The 25,265-nt window shown below is 32.3% G+C and overlaps 4 protein-coding genes across 4 annotated transcripts; 3 read left to right on the top strand and 1 right to left on the bottom strand.

Annotated features, from left to right (window-relative positions):
* Positions 1-355: 355 nt before the first annotated feature.
* LOC9303377 (selenoprotein H) lies at positions 356-2,321 on the top strand. The gene is made up of 4 exons (XM_002869285.2): positions 356-806; positions 1,288-1,384; positions 1,535-1,594; positions 1,978-2,321. Exons 1-4 carry the CDS (start codon positions 505-507, stop codon positions 2,056-2,058), a joined length of 540 nt encoding a protein of 179 aa, XP_002869331.1. The 5' UTR covers positions 356-504; the 3' UTR covers positions 2,059-2,321.
* Positions 2,322-2,384: 63 nt separating this feature from the next.
* Positions 2,385-3,906, bottom strand: LOC9305402 (fasciclin-like arabinogalactan protein 5). The gene has a single exon (XM_021019100.1). It carries the CDS (start codon positions 3,500-3,502, stop codon positions 2,633-2,635), a length of 870 nt encoding a protein of 289 aa, XP_020874759.1. The 5' UTR covers positions 3,503-3,906; the 3' UTR covers positions 2,385-2,632.
* A 12,252-nt stretch (positions 3,907-16,158) lies between these two features.
* Positions 16,159-16,888, top strand: LOC9305401 (flowering-promoting factor 1-like protein 1). Its single transcript, XM_021016581.1, has one exon. It carries the CDS (start codon positions 16,245-16,247, stop codon positions 16,617-16,619), a length of 375 nt encoding a protein of 124 aa, XP_020872240.1. The 5' UTR covers positions 16,159-16,244; the 3' UTR covers positions 16,620-16,888.
* Positions 16,889-21,178: 4,290 nt separating this feature from the next.
* LOC9305400 (uncharacterized aarF domain-containing protein kinase At4g31390, chloroplastic) lies at positions 21,179-25,203 on the top strand. The gene is made up of 14 exons (XM_021017495.1): positions 21,179-21,609; positions 21,812-22,018; positions 22,108-22,197; positions 22,298-22,444; positions 22,553-22,717; positions 22,824-22,964; positions 23,067-23,246; positions 23,384-23,579; positions 23,674-23,801; positions 23,942-24,013; positions 24,109-24,221; positions 24,325-24,448; positions 24,546-24,615; positions 24,872-25,203. Exons 1-14 carry the CDS (start codon positions 21,259-21,261, stop codon positions 24,934-24,936), a joined length of 2,049 nt encoding a protein of 682 aa, XP_020873154.1. The 5' UTR covers positions 21,179-21,258; the 3' UTR covers positions 24,937-25,203.
* The last annotated feature ends 62 nt before the right edge of the window (positions 25,204-25,265 follow it).

Genomic DNA, 25,265 nt, shown 5'->3' with positions numbered 1-25,265 from the left:
CAAATGTCACCATAATGTATGAATGTTTGTTCACCATGATGAGTATGCGACTTATTAACATATTACATTTTAGCACTAGTACATTCTTATACTTTCAACTATCATCATATATTGGAAATTTGGATTGATGGCTAAAGTCATAATAAACTAGAAAAGGATAGGACTATTAGTAAAATCTCTTAAAAGTTCTCAGTGACCAAAAAGCTAAAAAGCTAGAAGGATATACAGACTTTTATCTTACTTTGTGAATCAGAAAATTAATATTTCTTAACAAATATGATATCAATTTATTTTGAGTTAAGAAAAAGCCAAATGAACTGGAATCAAAATATTGTAGGTCAAAAAAAAGAAGAAGTGGAATGAAAAGAAAATCGTTCTATCCCATCAAAACGGTAAGTAGCTGTGCGTTTTAGAGGCAAAATGTAAGAAACAGCGGTAAGACAGACAGAGAAGCTCGAACGGAGAAAAAGATTGTTTAGACGAAACTCTGTTGCTGTCCGTATAATGGCGCCGAGGAAGAGTAAGGGAGATGGTGAAGAAAAGGCGAAACCTTTAACGACGACGGCGTCGTCTACAGTGACTCAGAGCATGGGCAGTCGAACTCGAAGTCAGACTCAACAAAACGGTGCTAAAGCGGCTGGATCCGCCACTAAGCCGGTGAAGCTAGCGTCCCCGAAGAAGGCGAAGAGGAAGAATTCAGCGATTGAGACTGGGAGAGCCAAGAAGGGAAAGAAGGAAGTTGAAAAGGAAGAGGAAGAGCCAGAAGTTGAGGATCCTACGAGGACGAAGATTGTTATAGAACACTGGTAATTTTTGCATAAATGTTTTCGATTTCTGTAGAGATAATTGATGGAATCGTAAGAGCAAAACTTTGGGTTTTTTTCTTTGAAATTGAACTTAAAAGCCTAAAACTTTGGGGTAGTTGAACAATGTGTTGAGACCTGTGTGTCCCTGTGTAGCAGCTAGGTTTCTATTTTATATTTGTTAGGGTTTCGTCTTTATTCTGCATAAGTTTTCGGTTTCAGTGATTAGTGGTTTCGTAAAGTATGCTGAGGGAAATGAAGTTGGGCCACTCATTTATCCTTTTATGTTTAGCTCGCATTCATAGTTTCACCATTTGTGAAGAGGACTTGACTATCTGCTTTCTGTGTGTGTTCTTGTCTTGCTTAAGCTGAATTAGTATGTATAATGGACATGTTCCTTCTACAAATGGGAGAGAAATGGAATTTGCTTCTATACTTATGTCTCAGCCTCACAAGAGTTTTTGTTTATGTTATGTTTTGGAAGTAAACAATGCAATGCTTTCAAGACAAGGGCTATTCAGGTGAAGGAAGGTTTGGAGGGAGCTGTTCCTGGCGTCAATGTGACTCTGAATCCTGAAAAGGTAATGCTTTTTACTCCAAATGAATATATATATATATATATATTCATGAATGCTTGGTTTTGATTAATGCGGTAGAGCATACTTTTCACATTATACTTGATAAGATCTTCTTCTCCATTGCTAATTCTTTCTTGTGATATGCTTGAACAGCCAAGGCGGGGTTGCTTCGAGATCCGGGAGGAAGGTGGCGAAACATTCATCAGTCTTTTGGTAAAACTTTCATTCTTATATAAACAAATCTCAATTTGTCTCACTTCTGCATATGATATGTTCGGTTTGAGTAAAGGTTTATTGTTAGTACTATTCTCATAACACCACTAATGCATAAGAAAATGAGAACGATAATCAACTTGATCCTTATTCATTACAAGATTGATACTGCTCTGCTTATAATGAAAACAAGTCACCAGGAATGACACTTGTGAACATCATAAGTTGGCTTTCCATCGCATGTTGAATGCTAATTTTAAATAAGAAAATATACCCAAGCAGTTTACTATGCTAAGTGTGAGTATACATTGTGAATATGTTTTTGCCTTTCGATATTAACTTAGACAAGAAAAATTGAAGATTATGTTTATCTCATTATGCAGGAGATGAAACGTCCATTTGCACCAATGAAGGCACTTGATATGGAAGAAGTCATCGAGGACATCATAAAGAAAATCAAATGAGGGACAGCTACAGACTGCAAATAGGCTTTTCTTGTGCCGGTTCTGTTCTATGTTTCTGCCTCAGTCTCAGTTAAATCAATTAGGTTTCTGTAGAAAACTTTCTAGAGCAATGTCAGGTTCGTTAGGTTCACTTTTATTGTTTCGGTATGAGCACTGTAAGTGCAGTCCCGTCGTTTGGCAATGCATGATTGGCTTAGTTGATAGAGAATGAACTCTGTAGTTTTTGGGATTAACTCGTATTTGTAAGGTTAGTTTTTGATTTATCTCGTTGCTTGAAGCAACCCGATGCAGAAGTGTGTTTTTGTTGTTGTTGGGAATGTGCATGGTTTTACTTTTAACATCCTTTGCATTAGTAAAAGCATGGTTCTAACACTTAGAATTGTGTTACAAAATCAATAGGACAAACATCACATTTGCAAAATGGCTGATAAATACAATGCATGATGAGAAGAAAGCTCATCACATTTAGGTTTTCACTTCCAATGGTCGTGTCTCTCTTCTTAGTTAAAAAAGCTACAGAAAAATTGTTTTGAATCTCACCTACCATTATTGTCTTTAACCCACATCACCCATCTTAGAACCCAGCAAAGCTAGCCAAAAATGCTAGCAAGAGAATGACATCAAAGCTCGAACCAGCCTTAGAAGCAGAAGAAGATGGTTTAGCCTTATCAGCAGCTTCAATCTTCTCATTATCGGCGCTTGGAGCAGGAGCTGGAGAATCAGCCTCCGGTGTGTCTGTTGCTGTTGCAGTTGCAGGTGGGGTTTTTGGGACAGCAGAATCTGAGGAATTGTCATCAGCAGCTGGTCCTGGAGCTGTTGCAGCATTCATGGGAGATGGACCTGGAACCACTGAAGCATCCATGGGAGTTGGAGATGGAGATACAGGAACGGGTGGTGGTGGAGGTGGGAAAATTGCAAGGCTGAGTCCAGGAGCCACTATTGGCATGGTGATCTGGATTATAGAGAGGTTAAAAGGATTGTGGTACACCGTCGAGACATACTCAGCGTTTAAAGGTGAGTTCTTCACTTCCGATCCAAAGTAAACTCTTCCTTCAGATTTGGAAACGTTCAAGAAACCATTCATCTGTTCACCCAAACCGGTGGTCTGGTATAAGGTAGTAAGCATTATACTCTTCTCCCTCATCCCCTGAAGCTTAAGCTCATCGTAGTAGTCAAGAATAACATGAGTCATGAGGATGTTCCTGAGCTCAACTTCGGATCTGTTAGTGATGGAGCTTATAGCGTCATTGCTAACAGCAAGCACGGTTATCGTCTGGTATTTGCTGATAGGTACAATGAGCTTGGTCTTGATGAAAAGGTTGCTCATGATGCTGAATTTGGAGTATTTCTGAAAGGCCAGCGTGATGTTATTCGCTGTAACGACCTTAGAGAAGACGAGTAAGATGGTGAGGGAGAGGAGATAAAGGGAGGCATTGAGACCCATCTTGTGTGTTCTCTTTGCTAAACCTCGAGGGCTTCACTCGTTTGGTATTTATGCAGAAGAGTTAAGTGAGGAAGTTGTAGAAAAGTGGTTTAAAAGGAGAGATTTTCTCTGGTTTTGGTACTAAATCTGAACTAGTCTTTTTGGTGAGCTAAGTCTACTCTTCTATTTTTAGAGTATAGTAGTAAGACTTGGCCATTGAGTATTTAATTATTTGACGGCTAAATTACGTTTTGACAAGTTTTTTATGTTAATTCTAAAATTTTGAAGAAAAGTTTTATTGTGTGTGAAAGGAACTAAAATTATAATGATGGAACTTGCATGTTTATTAGATGAATTTATCATTGTAATAAATAAATAGATCTTTCGTTTACAATTTGATGGAAAAGATAACCAAACGACTTTTGACACAAATAATTAAACACAATTTTTTATTTTTTGCTAAGAAATTACAACTCATGCATCCACTTATTAATATCATCAATCTTTTTGTATGATACTTTGGACATCGATATTTATTAGGATAGTAAATAATTTTTGGAAGCCAAAGTAAAATATAAATAAGAAATGATAAATTATGAATTATGAATTATAAATTATAGAGTTTTCACACTAGAAATACATTTAATGTTTAGTTATAAATACATTATTTAGTCATACCAAACCATTTTTCATACCTATCAACCAATAGTAATTCATCAAATTTTAAAATTCTCAATTAATGATTCTTGAAATTCACAATTTATTAACATTAATTGATAAAAATTTACAGAAAATCAATCTTTTTTATACAAAAATGAAACCTCAAAAATCAATCTTTATGATAGGGATAGGCATGACCAAAAGCTAACCGTAACCGTATTTCGGACCGTAACCGGACCGTTTTTCAACCGTAACCGGACCGTTTTTCAACCGTAACCGGACCGTAACCGTATAAAACGGTTGAAAACCGTAACCGTTAACCGTAAAAATAGATTAGTTACGGTTAAAAATATACTAACCGTAACCGTTAATTAACCGTAAACGTATCAAAACCGTTAGTTAACCGTACGGTTAACCACACGGTTAACCGCATAATTAACCATGCAGTTAAAACTTTAAATACATTATTATTCCACTATTACATTTAATGAACTCCACTACTCCCTTTTTATAAATCAAATCATAAAATAATTTACATAGTTATTATTTATACTCAGATACTCGTTTCTTAATTCTCACAACTTTCTTTCTATAGTATTGTTTGGAATAAGACAATAAGACAATAACTCAATCATTATAATTATGAACATTTATTTAGTTATTCGTTGGTTTACTTAACTAAACAAAATAGCTAATTAACTATAAATATTATAAGCATATAATCACATATATTACATACTATAAAATAAATATTATTTGATATATTATCGTTAAATATTTTATTCTAAAGGTTAAAAAAAATTCCAAGCTTTTGTCTTTGATATTAACCATATCGTAATAATTAAATAATTGTAACCGTATTTAACCGTAACCATTGTAACCGTAACCGTATTTAACCGTAACCGTTTTAACCGTAACCGTTTTAACCGTATATATAGTGGTTAAGGTTACGGTTAGAGAAAATTTATAACCGTAACCGGTAGTTAATAAACCGTAACGACAATAACCGTAACCGCAATAACCGTAGATAGGGAGGGAGTGCTACTTTTGAATAAACGAAGTAACAAAGAAATTTAGAAACTATCTAAAACCCCGTGAAAATGACAAGTAATATATAAACGTCTATTGCTATGTTCACATTATATTTCGTTTTCGAAAATTTAGTTAATGAATTACATAAAAGAGGTTTTCACAGTTAATGCCGCATGTTTATCCTATACTAATATTTGGGAAGTACATCCTAAGGATCGTAACGTTGATTTTGTAAAAAATTACAATATATGCCATTAGAGAATTCTAATAATAATTATTTTATTCCATGTCACTAATATATATTAACGGGTCAACGGGTTAAATAGGTTTAAAGATATTAAAGAGATTTTGTTTATATATAATTCGAATTTATAAAAAAAAATTATATAATTCGAATTTATAAAAAATGTTATTTTGAATTATAGTAATCATATATTAACGTTCTAAGTTATCAGTAAATTATTCGAAAATATTATTCAAAATGTTATATACTAATCCATTATTCGAAAATGTTATTGAAAATGATATATCATTGATTTTTTTTATATAATTTGAATTTATAAAGAAAATGTTATTTTGAATTATAGTAATCATATATTTCCAAAGTATTATTGAAAATGTTATATACTAATCCATTATTCGAAAATGTTAGCGAAAATGTTATTGAAAATTGAAAATGTTATTGAAAATTGAAAATGATATATCATGTACATCCTATAAGTTGTAACGTTGATTTTATAAGAAATTACAATATATGCCATTAGAAATTTTTAATCATAATCATTTTAATTTCATGTCACTAATATTAACTAATTCATTAAAAAACGGGTCAATGGGTCATACGGGTTTAAAGATATTAAAAGATTATCTAATATATAGGAGGCCAATCAAAAATATAACAAACATGAATTTTGTTTAGGTACAAATAATTTGTAATCATACAACGAAATTTAGTTTAGATTTTAAAATATTTTCTTAACTAAACTATACTAATTAATTATGATTAGTGTATATGGAAGAAAAAAGCGAAATTGTATATATGTAAACTAATTAAATTTGATAATATATTAACGTTCTAAGTTATCAGTAAATTATTCGAAAATATTATTCAAAATGTTATATACTAATCCATTATTAGAAAATGTTATTGAAAATGATATATCATTGATTTTTTTATATAATTTGAATTTATAAAGAAAATGTTATTTTGAATTATAGTAATCATATATTTCCAAAGTATTATTGAAAATGTTATATACTAATCCATTATTCGAAAATGTTAGCGAAAATGTTATTGAAAATTGAAAATGTTATTGAAAATTGAAAATGATATATCATGTACATCCTATAAGTTGTAACGTTGATTTTATAAGAAATTACAATATATGCCATTAGAAATTTTTAATCATAATCATTTTAATTTCATGTCACTAATATTAACTAATTCATTAAAAAACGGGTCAATGGGTCATACGGGTTTAAAGATATTAAAAGATTATCTAATATATAGGAGGCCAATCAAAAATATAACAAACATGAATTTTGTTTAGGTACAAATAATTTGTAATCATACAACGAAATTTAGTTTAGATTTTAAAATATTTTCTTAACTAAACTATACTAATTAATTATGATTAGTGTATATGGAAGAAAAAAGCGAAATTGTATATATGTAAACTAATTAAATTTGATAATATATTAATAGATATTTCCAAAATCTCTGAATCAGGATTGTCTCAAAATTTTTTGTCTACGTGTACTTCGCAGATTGGCAAAGATAAATACAAATAGAATGATATTTTTAATTTACTAAATCAGAAATATATATAGCATCCAAAATCTTAGTACTTGCCATAACAATTGTATATTTATTCGAATATATTCAAAACGCAAATTCAAATCTCCTGTATTAAGCAACTACAACAAACACCAATAAAAAAGTGAACAAAATATTCGAATTTTCCTAAAATATAGTTATTATTAACTATAAAATCTAAAATCTTTCAAAAATTGTTAACCACGTAAATATTTTGTAGTTAAGGAAACAAAAATTTATTTTTGAACATAATTTTGATTTTTAAAAATTCAAATCGTAATGAATCTTCAAACTTATAATTCCGTATATTATGGGAATCAAATATTTTTCTTTTTCAATCATAAATTTAGTTATATATAAGGATAGCTTTTAATCATAAATTTTGTTAAGATCTTTGTAGTTAAATATATTTAGATTAGTCGGCTAAACCTAAATTATGTACAAGCTTTCTGTCTATAAATAAAGGTATTTAGGTATTTCAAACTAACTCGGTTTGACTTAAGATTTTGTGTGCCAAAATAAAGTTAATAATATTATTTTTTTCTTTTGTCACTGCAGATAAAAACTCCACGTATCTACACTTATGGCATCGATGTGATACGTAAAACATCTAAGAGGGAGATTGTGGTGGTTCATGAAGACGCAAGGGCTGATATATAACACAGAGGAACATGGGAAGCTGTTTGGGAAACGATTGAAAACTGTTTTATGATCCGTTTAAAGGTAAAACCAAAAGTATGTATTTTTTATGAGACTAAAAATCTATGAAACGTAATTGTGAATGATTCAGTGCGTTTCTTTTACAGTGCAACAAATGCAATATGGTCTATGTGTGACGTATTGTATACACATACGTAATAGTATTGTTCTAATCCTCTTAATTAAATATTTCATTTTTCAGATGCAAAGATCTGATCTTCAACCCGATGTAAAAGCACATGAAAAAGCTTGACGAGATAAAAAAGCCTTAATTCGAAATGGTAGATTATTGTTTATTTACCAATTCTTTCTTCATAATTGTAGGAACCATAACTATTATGAAAACAATTTCTACATCTAAATACACATTTTAATGAAGAGAGATTTTTTCTAGATACTTAAAACGTTTGTAGATTTTTTATTTTTGTATAAATATTGCTTCTATTGACAAGTCGATTTCTCTAATTTATTTATTTAGCTGAATTATAATACCTTTTATTTTGTTTATTTTCATATGTTTTGACTTCATGGTTTGTTTCAGATATTCATCTAAAGAGCCTCATCTAAAGAGTCTGATTCAATCAGCCTGTGTATTGAGAATCTGGAACAAAAATAAAATTTAAGGTGAAACAATTTAAAAGGTATGTTTGTTTCAAATATTTTTTATTTACATAAAAACGTTACAAATATTTTTTATTTACATAAAAACGTTACTAATATCAATTTTTTTACTTGAATAAGCAGATATATAAGATTGACTATGAAACATGATTATGTCACCTACTGGGAATTGAAGATTAAGATGGAAAGTTATGCTAATTTCATGCTCATATATATATGAGTATTATCGTTTCTCTAATACATTATAAACAACACCTAAATTTATAAAGTTGTTTTCTTTTACAAGTCAACAGATCACTATAAACACGAGGAAACAAAGATACATCTATGATTCATGGATCAAGTAATATTGAAGAACTCATTGACAGCGTAAGTCTTAACTTTTGATTTATTTTTGGTGAAGTAAAAAAACACCAAAAATTTAAATCATATAATTTTAATTCTAAATTAAAAACTGTAAAAGCTAACATTAGCATATATAAAAATAAAATTTTGGAAACAGAAACTTTCGGAAACTCCAAGAAACGTCACGTTTGGAAACACGATGGAAACTCACGTTTCTGTCTTGGAAACATGACAAATCTTTTTTTTTACTTTGGAAACTTAATAGTTTGTGTTGGATCGAGAGGATCAATTAACACATGTGTGTTGAATGCGTGACATGGGAGTGTTCCCTAACCGTCTGGGAGTCTCTTGGGAGTTAGCATGGAAATATTAAGATTTATAATACATATAAATAATTATGGGAGACTCGAGTTTTAAGATCTTTTTTTCGACGAACAAGATTTGGAGATAGTTTTATATAATCTTTGATTAACTAATGAAAATGTTTGTCTAAATATTTGAACTTGAGCCTTTTAATCTTAATTTTTTGGAATTTATTAAATAATTTATGTTTTGGATTTGTGTTGTTTAAAACATATTTTCATTTATATTTGGTGTTATATATATATATATATATATGTGTGTGTGTATATACGTTTCGAAAACGTTTCCATTCTTTAATTTTAGAAAAAACCCGTTTCCCGTTTCTGAAACGTTTCGTTTTCGTGTTTCCGTTTCCATGCAACATAGTATACAATTTTATTACATACAAAAAAATTTACACGTGCTGTAGCATAAAATATACTTTTTTTTTCAAACCATGAAACTAGGCCAAACAAACCCAAATATAGCCCACTAAAAAACTTAGACCCAATACAACAATTTTTTTTTTATTCTATAATTATCAATACCTACTTAAACCAAATAAATTGTGCGGGATCATAAAAAAAAAATACAAATCTAATGTAGCTAAATATATTAAATTCTAAAATACTATATTCTCTCCTTATTTATTACCAAGTCATGTTTTCAACCAAATTAAGATTCAATAAAATTATAAAATTGCGGGATCATTTTTCCCGCCAAAAAATATTTTGTATTTTGTGGACCTAATTTTGTTATATTTTCTTATATATTTGTTATATCTTTTATTAAAAGAAGGGTAATTTAGTCATTTTGTACATAAAAATAGGTATTTTAAAAAATGGACAGCCAAATGGGGCATTTTTGAAAAGGGGTATTGAAAAAGGGCATTTTTGTGAGTCTCCCTTTATGATTTAGTAGAAAATAGTAAAATATGATTTAGTAGATCCTCATTCCTTAAAACAATATTGATTTTAGTTACAGTTTTTGGAAACACGTTTCCTATATGATTAGCTTCTCTTTTTTTTTATCAACGTTAGCATTAATTATTATTTTTAAATAGCAATTAGCAAATGAATGAATATAGGTATGGAAAGATAAATTTTAAGAGATAATTTAGGATCTAAATAGTTGTGTTAGTATCTTTTATTAAATTTTTCAAATTTTTAGAATTAAAGCTAATGGCATTCTTTGTAGATACTTCTTAACTGTAGGATTTATTTCATAAATGTAGTTCAAAAATGTATATATAGAGATTTCACCCCCGCGTGTTAAATTCTAAAATACATAAAATACAATTTTGCCCCGTGGTGTACCACAATTTTTCCCGCCAAAACACGTGTTAAATACTATAATTCCTATAATAAAATTAACCAAATATGATAAAGAACAAAATCTAATATTAATTACATAGTATTATTTACTTCTACAAACAAAATATACAATTATCGTTAAATAAATAATACACAACATAATATCCAAATAGTAATAACTATAAAATAATATGATATATTCTATTTTATACTATACTATTACACTATATTATTTCTTACATAATTCAAATAAAATGAACAATTTAATTCATAAAATAATTAAAATCCCGTGCTGTATAGCACGGGTACTTATCTAGTTTCTAAAATAAATACTATCAGCATTCGATGGAAAAGATAGCCGAACGACTTTCAGTGTGGATGGTAAAACATTTGTTTTTCTGCTAGAATTTAAAAGCATCAATTTATTATGATTTTTTTTTTTGATGACATGTTAAGTTTATTGATCAATATAAAAAGTGATTATGTACAAATTTATTATGACATCTGGACGTCGATATTCATGTTTGTACTTTGTAGAGTAAACTATTAGAGTAAAATATAAATTAGTTGGAGTTTGCAAATAAAATAAAGTGTTCTTAAAAAGGTAATTAAATTAAAAGTAAAGAGTAAAATTAGAATTTCAAAACGAGTTAAAAACCGTGAAATCACAAACAAAAAAACAAAAACAAAAACAGTAGATGAACGTCAATTTGTATAATTAGAATATATTTCATTTATAAAATCATGTAAACGACGGATTACATCAAAGAGGTTGTCACAGTTAATATCGCACTTATAATAAGCTGCTAATTATCATCCAAAAAAGAATGCATAATTTATTATATTCTTGCTATTCTATCTAACATTGTATAACACGTTTTCATTTGTCGGTTATATGTTCTTATTAGTGGTCTTTTAACCACACATATATGTATATAATATGTAGAAGCACACGAATATTTTAAAGTTTCAGCTTTGTACCAATTATTCGAATTGGCAACTCGGAGTTCATATTCTCTTTGTTAACCTACGAGTACAACACCTAATAATCTTTCTTACACCGTTTTCATTTCTAATAATAATTAAGAAATTCGGGCACATTTGACCTTTATCTCTATTTTTAAACAATTAAATCGTAATATTATAGTCTTAAGATACTTTTTAGAACAAAGTGACGAAAATGCATGATGTTCACACAAACGAGATTGAACCCAAAAAAATGGTTACATGCCTACGTTAATTATGGTTTTTAATTAACAAAACAAACACGAAATTATACTTTATGAACTATGAATAAAAAGGAAACAAGATCATGATATATATAGTGGTTCTGAATCAAATTCGTTATAAAATCTAATAAAAATAATAAAATATAAATTACCAATACTAGTATTGTTAGGGATCTAAAATTAGAACGAGATGTCGTTTTCTTGACAGAATTGTTCTAAGTTGTAGAAGATAAGGGTGACCTGGCACCAATGGATCCTTCATTGGCTACTCGAGCATATCTTTCGCAATAAGAATACCACGAAACTTATATATCCATAATTACGTATTGTGTAGAAAATTTTAAGTTTCTAAAATGAAATAGTATGCAATAAAAAAAAATATATGCAAAGAAATACAATCGGCTTTGAGTTTGATTATAAATCATCCAATTATAGCGAAAGTCAAGTTAAATATTCACATCATTACAACTTAATTAGGGAAATTTTTTGGATCGTAGCTACTTGTGCTTCTCCAATCTTGATATATGTACGTTTTAGTTTTTCCTTCGATAATTTTGAAATACGAATACTTAAGGTTATTAAATATCGATTATACGTATGAAGATAAATTTAACAATCTATTTTCCCTCCCTTATTCTTGTGAAGTTTTCTCGAAAAAACGTTTTTTGCATAACATGTTTGATCTATAGCACAATTCTAATTAATATATATATGACTCGTAAAGTAATCTAATTAATATATGTTCTTTTTTTTCATCAATCTAATTAATATATATATATATATATATATATATATATATATATATATATATGTACAGTGTGAAGAAAAAGCATAGAAAATTATGTGGTCGTATACGAAATCAATCAACAAATTTTTCGAGAAAAAGTTGATCAAATGTTACCTTATTGCTGTGACGCAACCATTGGATTGCAAAAGTATAATTAGTTAACCCCAGAGACTAAGCGATTCGTCCTGACGTCGAGCGAAGTTAAAAATTATGGAACACACATATATAAATAAATAAATAAAACTCTATGGCTGAATCAAGTTGGGTTAGCTAAAGTGAACACATGAATGGATCGATGAGAATAATCTTTGGAAAGTGTATCTCGGAAGCCTCTAGAAACAATACATTAATTATTTCTATTTTGGTTTTGTGGATCTTTATGATGTTGACGCTACTATATACAAGACCAAATGATGCTGACATAAGATGCATGAGAACAATTAACATCTATATAATTGTGGGTGCCATATTTGTATTGATGAATGTGAGTTTTTTTTTTTTTTTTTTTTTTTTTTTTTTTTTTTTTTTTTTTTTTGTGGAATTGGGTTATGGATAATTGGATATGGGTTTCGAGATTTATCCATACCGAAATACACTTTAACTTCTTGTGGTTTAAGCTATGATGTGATGTGAAATACACTATAAAATGCACAAGTAAATCATGTAAAATAAATTTATGTATATATTTATATAAATGTCAACTTATAGGGTGGACCTAAAACGCTAAGCAAAAAGAGGAACAAAACGAAACCTTGTGGTTTGTGTTGTGCGTTGAGTGTTACGTTAAAGAGAATGAGTGTGGCTTGGCATCATCTCCCACGAGGGCCTTCGCTCCCACTTCCCTTAATTCTTCATGATGTCTCTCTTTTCCAATTCATTTGTGCTTTGTGTGCCACTTTTTGTCCATATATATCTTTCCACAATTTTTTTTAAAAAAATAAATAAAATAGCATATTGCTAGAAGCAGAATCTGATGATGTTGAAGCTAGTCATTATCACATTGCATATGTAAACGAGGACCAAAGAATTTATAAAGATATAGAAGGAATTAAATACAGACAATGACATAGAGGGGAAACAAATTACTTTAGAGAAGTGATCAAATCTCTGATGGTTAAAGAGTTATAAAAATACTATAGTTCCATACTTCCAAAATTGACCGAGGATTTCCTGCTAAAATTGAAATTAATCTCCTACTTTTCTCTTTTTTTTTTTTTTTTGTTAAACCCTAATTTTTAGTTTGGGTGTGAGTTTTAGAGTTGAAAAAGGCATCCAAAGTTGTAGACTGTAAAATATTATAGAATATAATATATTATTGAGTTGTCTCAAATATGAAAATACAAGATACATATATATATATATAGAGTGTCAACATTAACATAATGGTAACATCCATATAATGTAAATTTTCCTAAACACATAAGTAAATAGCTTGTACAAGAGGTAATATAGAGATCTAGAATATTCTTCGGTTTGAGCTTCACTTCATAATAGACTTTAACGGTCCATATTACTTAATCCGCAAGATACACATTTTGCGTATCTCCAATATAGACCTACCTATTATGCAGTGTATTCTTAAAACTAACCTACCACAAAATCAATTCTACCATACATATATATATATATATATATATATATTTATAGGGATTAATGTGTAATATATAACTGTTGAAAATGTATTACAGTAAAACCTCTATAAATTAATAATGTTGGGACCAGAAAATTTTATTAATTTAGAGAGGCATTAATTTATCGATAAATTAATAATTATTAATTTATAGAGAGATTTTCCTAATTTGGTAATTTCTTAAAAATTTCCATCTAAAAATAAAAAATTTCTTTATAAGCAATATCTTTTTAAAACCAATTGTAAGTAGAGAAGCAATTATTAAGTTTAAGAAACAACACAAACTTTTTGGAATAATAGAGTCATATTTCATTAAACTTTTTACATATAATATTTTAAATATATATCGTAGTAATTCATATATGAAATATATAAATTTATATCATATATATATTAAGTTAAATATACATACATATATATATATAGATATGTTTATATAATTATTAATTTATGATATAGATGGGACCATATATTTACATTAGATTTTCAAAAAAATTATTATCTTATTAATTTATCGAGTTATGTCATATTTTACACTAGTCCCAACTCGGGACCGGAAGAATTTATTATAGAGAGATTATTAATTTATAGAGTATTAATTTATAGAGTTTTTACTGTACAAATTTTACATGAAAATAAAAAAGGGAAATAGATCAAGTATATTACAAAGTTCATATTGATTTTTTCTATATAAGTAAATTAAAAGAGAGAAAAAAGACAGATCGAGAAGCAATGTAAAAAAGGCCTCCTTAATTAATTGTCTCGACTGAAGGAGAGCGAGGACCAGTAAAGTATTAATATTCACATGACACCACGTGACCGTAACGCCTTCTGTTGACATGTCTAAATTCTAATACACAATACAAACATAAAAAGTGAAGAATAATCAAAACGTAAAATATATATATCACTGAAATTAACAATTTTATAGGCAGCTTTTTAAATTGTCAATATTAATAAGTATAACAATTTTATAGGCAGCTTTTTTATCGAGTTCATTTCATAATTTTGCCTAAAGCTTCACCACTTAAAGATTTATTGATGATTTGATTCTCGAATGTTTATGCTTCCATGTTTTTTAGCTTTTTTTGCCATGAGACCATGTATCTAGGATTTACAGATATAATTCCTAAATTTTTCATTTCTTGAAATGATATTTACATTCTTATCAAATATTTTTTTTCTTCCAGAAACTGTAGTCTCTTTACGATTTTTTTTTTTCATTTCGTAACTACTAACAGAAAAAAAAAACTTTTCATTTCGCTTATTTATAATCTTCAAATTTTGTTATATAACTCCTAATAATAAAGACTGATGAAACTAAAATGGTGATACTTGTAATTATCCGATCATTCCCTTCCATAGACATCTAGTAGTAAAAAAAAAAAAAGACACTGATCGTGATCGACATTCATCGCATAACAACCGATGTAAGTATACATATCACATATGTTACGTCAGGTTTAGCTCATGCAAACTAGGAAGTCTTGCCGTATTTGAGTTCCATATATCTCGATATGCATATCAAGTTTATGCAAGAATAAAAAAAAAAAAGAAAAAGAAAAAAGGAAAGTTTATGCAAGAATCTTAATTTGTGAATTCTTACCAAAGATTCTTCGATATATAGAAAAGAAAGAAATTAACCACACAAACATAATAAAATGGAAAAGAAGAAGAGATTCCAGAATGAAACTTATCACTCATCCTTAGCTAGTATGTGGACACATGATTTTTAATATTCTAACACTCAAACTAAATCATTTCCTACGCTAATTTTGATTTATTTATCTCCTTGCATATCGGAATAAGTATAACATTCTTTAAAGACCAAAGAAAAAGTATAACCTTCTTTCAACCAATTTCCATAGAAAAGATATGGCATTTCTTACGTCCCAAATATGACGATCGAAATAATGTTATATAATAAGTATTTAACAATAGCTATATAGTTTCGAATCAGAACAATAGCTTTGGTTTTACGGATTTTGAGTTATGCTCTTGTGTCCAAATATGATAAATAAATTGGTGGAAGATTGATAGATAAGATTCTTCCTTTTCGAAAATTCTGGAATTCTGCATTTAATATATATATATATATTCATAATATACTTGTCAGTCTCTACACACCCCTTTACTAACATATATATATATATATATATATATATATATATATATATATATAGCCCTCGACATCACCAAAAATTAACAAACTCATTTTTGAACACCCAAAAAAAAAAAACCCTATAGCTAGCTAGCTCGTAAAATCATAAATAGATAACAACATCAACAATGTCTGGTGTGTGGGTGTTCAACAAAAACGGAGTCATGAGGCTGGTGGAGAATCCTTACAACCAATCCGCCGGAGATTCGTCGGAATCATCCTCTTCCGGTGGTAACCAGCAGCAGAGGATGAGGAGGAAAATTCTCGTCCATCTTCCGACCAGCGAGGTTGTCTCTTCGTACGGATCACTTGAGAAGATCTTGAAGAATCTTGGGTGGGAGAGGTACTACAGTGGAGACAACACCGATCATCTGCTCCAGTTCCACAAGAGAACTTCGATCGATCTCATCTCTCTCCCTCGTGACTTCTCCAAGTTTAACTCTATTCATATGTATGATATCGTCGTCAAGAACCCTAACGTCTTCCATGTCCGAGACATGTAGTAGTCGATCATCCAAAAACTGGTTCATTATGGTTTCCCGATCATCGCCGCAGATGATATATCTATCATGTATATATATGCAGGTTTTTACTTTGTCGTTGAGTGTTTTTGTTCTTGGTTTATTTTACTTCACATGCATTTAATGTACGTGTTTTGTCTTGGTCGATTGGGGTGGGTTCAAGCTATAGCAATTTTAATAACTTGTATTATTTTGTGATTTTAATGAAATTGTATCATGTTGTCAACTTCTCTTGAGATATGGAATCGATCGGAAAAGAATATATATCATAATTTGGTCAGCCAAATAATATAAATGATGCCTGGAATATAAGTAAATAATTAAATCAAATATACTCATGAAATGCAGATATACATAATATGTGAACAAATTTGTTCTATCCAAATTTTTTTGACATACTATTCGTATACAGCTCGATTAGTATTTTTTAACCAAAACTATTATGAATATAATTAAGGGATTAAACCATTTTCCATGGAAAAATACTAATGTTTTGTTGTTTTTTAAAACCAGTAATGAGTATCACAAAGAAAAACTACAGTTAAGTTTTTGCAATCAATTTTAGAACAAAAAATTTCAAACAACAGTCTACTAGCTGTAAATTTTTTGATAATCAATTGATTGATCATCACATATTTGAGTATCGAACAAGTAACATGGGAAATTAATAAATTTTAGAAAATTTAAAATCATAGTCATATTATCTAATTTTTTAAGTTTTTTTTTTCTTAGATCGTTTGATTAAAAAAAAAATGTATACAAATTAAAACAATATATATATATATGATATAATTTTTTTTTTTTTTTTACACGTATATATGATATAAATATAATTTTCAAGTACGACCAAAATCTAAAGAAGGAAAGTCAAAAGGTATACAATTAGAGAAGGGCCCCCAAAGGTTTGGGAAAAACGGATAAAATGATGGGCGCACGTGACATTCCCAACTTCTCTACCCAACTTTCATACGTGTCGATTCCCCATTGCTCATTTCCCCACTTTGTCATAGATTCATATGATGGGCGCACGTGACACCTAAAAAACTTTTTTTACACGGAATGTGTGGGCACGTGTCGATTCCCCATTGCCCATTACCCCCACGTCGTCACTTCTTCTTTTTCCCAAATAAATTCGCACCATATCCTTTCTTTTCTTCGTCTCTCACACGGTCTTTATATTCGGGACCTCTTTTTATTCATCTTCTTTTTAATGACATTATGGGAGTTATTGATTTCTCAAGGGATATGTAGCTTTCTGCCAAAGAATTTTAGCAAATCCCATCGTCCAGAATCGTTATTTGTCTATTGGTTTACTTACAGTTTTTTTTTTTTTTTTTTTTGAACTATGTACTCAGCTAAATTAACCCAATTCATCCGACACACTTTTTTCTTACAAATGAGATTTTAATTTCAGTAATATGGTTATCAAACATATTAAGAAAACGCCCCATTGGATTTTTATTTTTGTTTTAAGAAATTAAACTTATGTGTGACACATTTTACGTGGAAAATAATTACTTTTGTTTGTTTATCCTTGCTAGCTATCTTAGTTTTTTTTTTTCTTTTTCTTTTTCCTTGTTATCCTAATTGCTAAGGAAAATTGGTTGAAAAGCTAATTTATCACACTATTCACCATTTTAATGGCACCACTTATTCTACACTTAACGCACAATAATCGTTATTTCAGATTTAGAATCCACATAATGGAAATTACATGTTTTATGTTTAGTTCTTGGAATATCGTTTTATATTTGTGTGAATCAATGTTTACGGTGACCTATAAATAAATCATGGAGAATGACATTAAATTTTTAATAAGTAGATGATATCAAAACGAAGCTTATCAGATATTCAATATAGTACACGTTAGCATTTTACTAATGTGTATGTTAGCATCAGAGTATAGTCATATATAAATACTAAACCTTGTAATACATTGTGATTAATGAGAAAATTAGCAATTTTAATTTCTGTTATTCATCTTCATCTTCTTCTTCTCCTTTAGTTTGTTACGGAGAAGATCTTGATATGGTATCAAAGCGTCTTCGATCATGAGCGCTTCTTCGATTGCTTCTCCGATCATTCATCTTCTCTTTTCTTCTTTCGATTTCTGTTGCATCATCGTCTTTGCGATTCTTCAATTCGTGTTCGTAGATGATTTCTGAGTTCTTTCTTCGTTTTTTCTTGACCTTATTGCTTTCGATTCTTCCTCTTTCAATCATTCTTTGGAGTAATTTCTTTCATCGTTTGATTCACACAAAATGGGATTAACACCAATTCGTCCATCGTTTCTTGATGCAATTTCTGGAAATCATCCTCCGTCTCAAGCTCACTGTGATTTAAATCGACAGAATCTTGATCAATATGATAATCCGTTCTTTCTACATACCTCAGATCATGCTGGATTGCAACTTGTAGTAGATCGTCTCACAACTGGAGCTGATTTTCACTCATGGCGCATAATGCAGATCTGTGAGGATGGCGTTAAATGTTCACAACAAATTAGGGTTTATCGACGGTACAATCCCTAAATGCTAACGTGAACATATCTGATAAAGCTTAGATTAATTTGTAGAGCATGCATGTAAAACAGGCGGTTTCTATAAGAGTGGTTCTTATTGTTCGTTGGTGTATTAACCTATATAGACTGTGTTTGTCGACGCTCGCAAGCGTTAGAGAAATGCTCTACTCTTCTAGATAAAAACATAACATTTTCTTACACAAGACACTATTATAATGTTTGTGATTCAAACTTCGAATGACTAAGCATCTTATTTAAGTTTGATAACAGAGACATTTTTTCAAGCAAGGTGATGATAATGTTTGGAAAATCTGAATCAAGATGACATTAGTGAACCTAGGAAAATGTATATGAGAAAAACATAGAACAATCTAAGACGGAGGCAGAACAATGAACAAACTACAAATACATAGAGAAAACAGGTGCAGAATCCTGATTTACGATAAGAAATTGAACTAATTTTCATGATCATACATGAATGAAAGCAAAAGAAGTCCTTCTAAGTAATCGTTGACTTTTTTGAGGACAAGAGATTCCTCTGGGACCGTACGTTTAGAGTATTAGAGGAAATGGCGCCACCCACACTTTGTAATTGTAGTGGGATATATCAATGGTATAAGAATACGAACCTGAAGTCATTTTAATTTACAAAATATTTTCATTACTTATATCATTGTTATAAAACCTAAAAAAAGATTCGAGTAAGTTTTAATTATCAAGAGATACGGCCCAATCGTTGCCTCGATAGCTGTGCATTTCTCTCTCTCTTGAAGACGATTTCCGGCAACCAGATCTAGGGTTCTTTCGTTCCGTTCTGCTCTTCAATCTTCGGTTCGAGGCTTCTCCAAGGCGGTCCAGGAGTGAGTCGGAGCGTATCTCCGTCAACGGCGGTGTGGTGTTTCCTCTCTGATGTGGTTGTGGCCCTGGTTCTGACGGATGAGGAGTTTTGCAGCGGTGGTCTCGCGGTTGAGGACGCCGGGAGATGCTGCAATGCGCCTCAGGCTCACCCGTCGATCTAGTTGCTGCGTCCACGGCGGAAGTTGGAGGGGATAAGGGGGGTTCGTTGTCCGACGCGGTGGTTAGCTGTGGATCTGTTTGGATCTTAGAGGGCTGATGCGGGGTTCGGGTTTAGAGGTTCACGGCGAGCCAACGTTCTCTAGATCCGCCGCTTCTGGTCTCCACCGGTCCGGATCGATGCGTGAAGATTCAGGTTTTTTGGTGTTACCGGTTTTGGGAGAAAAGGGTTACCTCCCAGTGGGTCGGGTTGCTAGGTCGGGATCCGACTCCGTCGATGCGCTGCGTTGGAGTGACTAGCTTTCTGGGAGGCTTGTGGCGGGTTGGTGCGTCGGAGGAGAGACTCTTCTGACGGAAACCAGATTCTTCCGTCGGTGGTAGTCGATTTTCTGACGCGGCCACGAAGCGGTGGGTCTTGAATCTGCCAGATTTAAGGCTCCGGTTGCTCTACGAGCGTCTATCAACAAGGGGCGAGCTTTTCTTCTTTTTCCGGCGAGATGCCGATTTACCTTTTTGTAACTGGATTGGTTTGTGTGTAGGCTTCGGCCCAAGCCCGTTAGGGTGGTTTTAATAAAATATTTAAAAAAAAAAAAAAAAAAAAAAAAAAAGTTTTAATTATCAAATTAATAATGGTAATTTTGTTGTTAAATATTAGTATCCGTTGGTATAATATCATTCATTCAATTGTAAGTAGTCAATTACCATACGAACATGTATTGTTTAGTTGCCAAAACGTTGCACCTTTCTTGGCCACACAAGACTTTCCTCGATCGCAGCTTCTTCTCTGCTTGACGCCAAATACTATCACGTATCGTATACAAACCAACAAAAAAAAAAGTGGGATGTAGAAAGAAACAACAAAAAGTTTTGGGGTCGATTTGCTACAGATTACATCTATTGTGGCTTTTTGAAGATAAGGTTCTTTTACTTTCCAGGAAATAAAAGATAAAAACAAAAAATAATTATTATCTTATGTGGTTGGTAGTCGATTTATTCCATTTTCGGTAATTAATAGTTTGTCGTCCAACGGAAACGTATCCACTGTTCGCTTCTCCGTAGCTCATCATCCTCCGTAGCTCATCATCCATGGAGTCAATCCACTGCAATAGTTTAGTAAACCCTAATTTCTCCTTAAATCAGCGTCATCGGAGAATAAATCGCGCTCTTCTTGATCGGAGAGATGCTCTTTTGCGATCTCTCAACGCCGTGGAGTTGCGGCGGAGCAGGACGTTCTCGGCTGTACGGACTTCTAATTTTTCAGTTACTGCGGCGGCGACGGATGTTGGTGGTCGAAATTCGACGGATGCTTCGGTAATGACAACGGCGATGAGCGGGGTGGAGAGAGGTATTCGAGTAGGGAAATCGAACTCCGCGCTTGAGCAGCTGGATATCGAGCGAGGCGTTTGCGTTCCATTCCGAAAGTATTCTCCGGAGACTGTATGATTTGCTTCTTTAACCTGTTTCTGTTTCTAGCTCGATTTATGCGTTAGTTTCAGTCAATTTCAATTTCTTTTAGCTCTGTTGCAATTTGTTGATTCACTTATTGAGCTGGTTCTTCTTGGCATTTACTTGAGTCTTGTGTCTTAGGTGGAATCTATGTTGTTGTTGATTGTTTGAATTGGAATTTACTGGTGATCAGGTGAGGAGTAAAGTGCTGGAATCAAGAGGAGCAGTCGTCTCTCTAGTTTCAAGGGGTGTGGAGATTGTTTGGACTCTTGGGTTGTATTGGTCTACCTTAATGTATGATTTTTTGGTTGGAAGGGACGAGGAAGTTGTCCCCTTTCGTGCTCGCCAGCTTAGGAACCTTTTGTGCAACTTGGGGCCTTCATTTATCAAAGCTGGACAAGTATGTGGATCCATCTTATTTGTTAGAAAATGGCATTAACCGGGTTCTCAAAGTTATCTTCTCTAATATCTGTTACATGGGGGGGGCAGGTTCTGGCAAATAGGCCTGATATCATCCGTGAAGACTACATGAACGAGCTCTGCATTCTCCAAGATGATGTTCCTCCATTCCCCAACGAGGTAAAATGTCTTATCTTTTTGGGGAATTTGTAGAGCAAGATATTTTTCTTATTATCATTTGCCATTGTCGTGTGAAGCTAAGTGGTGAAGGACTTTGTAGGTTGCTTTCAATATCATCGAGGAAGAGTTAGGCCAACCTCTTGAGGCCATATTTAGCAAGATTTCTTCAGAAACAATAGCAGCTGCAAGCTTGGGACAAGTTTATCGAGCTACTCTACGTGCCACTGGAGAGGATGTTGCTATCAAGGTTCTTCTAAATGGAAACTTATACTGTGGCTACAGAGTTCATACAGGCTTATCAAACTGAAACTGTTTTAAAGGTTGGATTTGACATTTTTTTTTTATGCATATGCAGGTGCAGAGACCACAAATAGAGCCCATAATTTACCGGGATCTCTTTCTTTTCCGAACCCTCGCCTCATTCTTAAATGGCTTTAGTCTACAGAAACTGGGTTGCAACGCAGAGCTAATAGTTGATGAATTTGGAGAAAAGCTTCTGGAGGAGCTTGACTACACCTTGGTATCTCATATACTTCTCAATTTCACTCTATGCGTTCTTCTGTGTTGATGATCTGAAATGATGAGTCTTTATATAATCCTGGTTAACCTTAAGTTCTTGCCTACAGGAAGCCAGAAACATTGAAGACTTTCTGGAGAACTTCAAAGATGACCCCACAGTCAAAATTCCTGGAGTATACAAGAATCTTTGTGGTCCTCGGGTTCTGGTAATGGAGTGGATTGATGGTATTCGGTGCACTGACCCACAGGTTGACTTTCAAAAAGGGGGCCAACATAAATTTCCTCTATACCCTCCTAAAAAGTCAAAATTAAAGTCCACTCTGATACTGACTCTTACTAAATGTACTCAGGCCATCAAGGATGCGGGGATTGATTTAAATGGATTCTTGACTGTTGGCGTAAGTGCTGCTTTAAGGCAGCTGTTAGAATTTGGATTGTTCCATGGAGATCCACATCCTGGAAATATCTTTGCAATGCAAGATGGGCGTATTGCTTATGTGGACTTCGGTAATGTTGCTGTACTGAGTCAGGTAACTTGAGTTTAATGGTTCCACGGTATCTAGTAACCTTTAGTAGCTAGGTTATGTCCCTTCCTATAGTGATTATCACATCTGTATATAGAGACTTGTTATTCATAGTCCAAAGTAAATCTTTTTTTTTTTCTCAGCAAAACAAGCAAATTTTGATTGATGCTGTTGTCCATGCGGTTAATGAGGACTATGGGGAGATGGCAAATGATTTCACTAGGCTTGGGTTCTTGGCCAAGGATACTGATGTTTCTCCTATCGTTCCAGCTTTAGAAGCCATATGGCAGAACTCTGCAGGGAAAGGACTTGCAGATTTCAATTTCCGTAGTGTTACAGGTACTTGATAGATTGCTTTCCTTAAGCAAGTTTCTTTTGTTTACTGAGCACCCCTTGCACATATGAAGAAATGGTGTCACGTTTTTCATTGCAGGCCAATTTAACAAGCTTGTGTACGACTTTCCCATCCGTATCCCGGAGCGGTTCTCTCTTGTTATTCGTTCTCTGCTTACTCAGGAGGGTATATGTTTCACGCTGAAGCCTGATTTTAAATTTCTAGAGGTGAAGTCACGTTTAATATTTTGATTTTTTTCTTTTCAAATTTAGGATTTAGCTGACATGTAAATCCTGAAGTGAGCAGACACTAGCTATATGTTCACCCATATTTCCCTTTCCACACTAAAAGCTAACTTTTTATCTAGGTTGCTTATCCATATGTAGCAAAACGGCTCCTAACGGATCCAAATCCTGCACTTCGGGAACGCTTGATACAGGTTGATTGATAATTCTGATTTAGTTTCATATATGCTATGGTGAACTGTTATCCGCATCAGCTGAAATCAGAGCTCTTGTTGCCACCGCATTTCAGGTTCTATTCAAAGATGGTGTTTTCCAATGGAAAAGGCTGGAAAACCTTTTATCACTTGCAAAGGAAAACGTTGCCAAAATGAGTAGCAATCCTAATCTACGAGTAAAGCGTGTGTAAGTAACCGAGTTCTATATAAGCATTGCTCCCAAAATCTCTCACTCGTTCACCCTGGGAAGCTTGAATTCTAAATCCGTATTTTACTCATGAAACTTTCAGGGAGAGTAAGCTTGACTTGACAGATACCATTAAGGACGGAGCTCGTCTTTTCCTCCTTGACGAAGGCATCCGCAGGAAACTTATTCTTGCGCTCACAGAGGACTCGAAGCTTCACGTAGAAGAGGTTTGTTCATACATCTCACGTCAACCAGATTTATATCTGTAGCACTTATCATCCCCATTGACACTCTAAAGCACTAACTTTACATTTGTTCTTTCAGCTTGTGGACGTATACAGATTGGTTGAAGACGAAGTAGATATTCCCACACTGGCCATGGAAGTCGTGCGAGGTAATAGAAAGGGAAAACCCCATTTTGCTTTCTTTCTTTTAATTTTGTCTTCATCTATCATTCAAATAATAAAAGCTTTTGCACCAAATAAAGCCTTGTGGAGAGAAAAGACTATCACAGATATGCATTCTTAACATAACAAGACATGAAAGCACCGATGGGCAAAAATTTCACCTTGGGCCATTGATTTAGCTAGCAGTTAGCAAGTAGTTTTGTATGATTCTGAAGAATTTGGTTCCTTGTGTTTTGAATGCAGATTTACCGAATGTTTTCCGAGATTTTGTGTTGTCATGGAGCAACTCGGTGTTATCAGACAGATGATGAATCGGCTTCTCACTTACTTTTTTTGGCTCTTTTTGAAGAGGAAAGAGGTAAATATAGTACAGGGAGTAGATGGAGAAGAAAAGCGTAGATTAATATCGATGCACACATTGTTGTTATACACCAATCCATACATGTAATTATATAAAAAACACACACAAACTATACTTCACTTGCTGCTCTTTTTTATTTTGGACGTTGTCTAATGTAGTTGGATATCCAAACATCAATCGACGTCATCAAATCAAAGCTGTAATGTTCTCACAACACAACACTGATTCACAATCTGGACTCGAATGAATTGTCTCCTGGCCTCACATGCCGTATTT

This window comes from Arabidopsis lyrata (genome assembly GCF_000004255.2).
Source record: "Arabidopsis lyrata subsp. lyrata unplaced genomic scaffold ARALYscaffold_7, whole genome shotgun sequence".
NCBI classification, from domain to species: domain Eukaryota; kingdom Viridiplantae; phylum Streptophyta; class Magnoliopsida; order Brassicales; family Brassicaceae; genus Arabidopsis; species Arabidopsis lyrata.
The sequence above is the reverse complement of the archived record's forward strand: the minus strand, read 5'-3'. Positions and strand labels throughout refer to the sequence as shown.

Bases quoted from the DNA above. Each gene is read 5' to 3' on its own strand.
- LOC9303377 (XM_002869285.2), top strand. From the start codon at position 505: ATGGCGCCGAGGAAGAGTAAGGGAGATGGTGAAGAAAAGGCGAAACCT. The intron at 807-1,287 runs GTAATTTTTGCA...ATGTTTTGGAAG, and splicing joins AAGATTGTTATAGAACACTG to TAAACAATGCAATGCTTTCA. The intron at 1,385-1,534 runs GTAATGCTTTTT...ATGCTTGAACAG, and splicing joins TGACTCTGAATCCTGAAAAG to CCAAGGCGGGGTTGCTTCGA.
- LOC9305402 (XM_021019100.1), bottom strand. From the start codon at position 3,502: ATGGGTCTCAATGCCTCCCTTTATCTCCTCTCCCTCACCATCTTACTC.
- LOC9305401 (XM_021016581.1), top strand. From the start codon at position 16,245: ATGTCTGGTGTGTGGGTGTTCAACAAAAACGGAGTCATGAGGCTGGTG.
- LOC9305400 (XM_021017495.1), top strand. From the start codon at position 21,259: ATGGAGTCAATCCACTGCAATAGTTTAGTAAACCCTAATTTCTCCTTA. The intron at 22,965-23,066 runs GTTGACTTTCAA...AAATGTACTCAG, and splicing joins TTCGGTGCACTGACCCACAG to GCCATCAAGGATGCGGGGAT. The intron at 24,616-24,871 runs GTAATAGAAAGG...TTTTGAATGCAG, and splicing joins GGCCATGGAAGTCGTGCGAG to ATTTACCGAATGTTTTCCGA.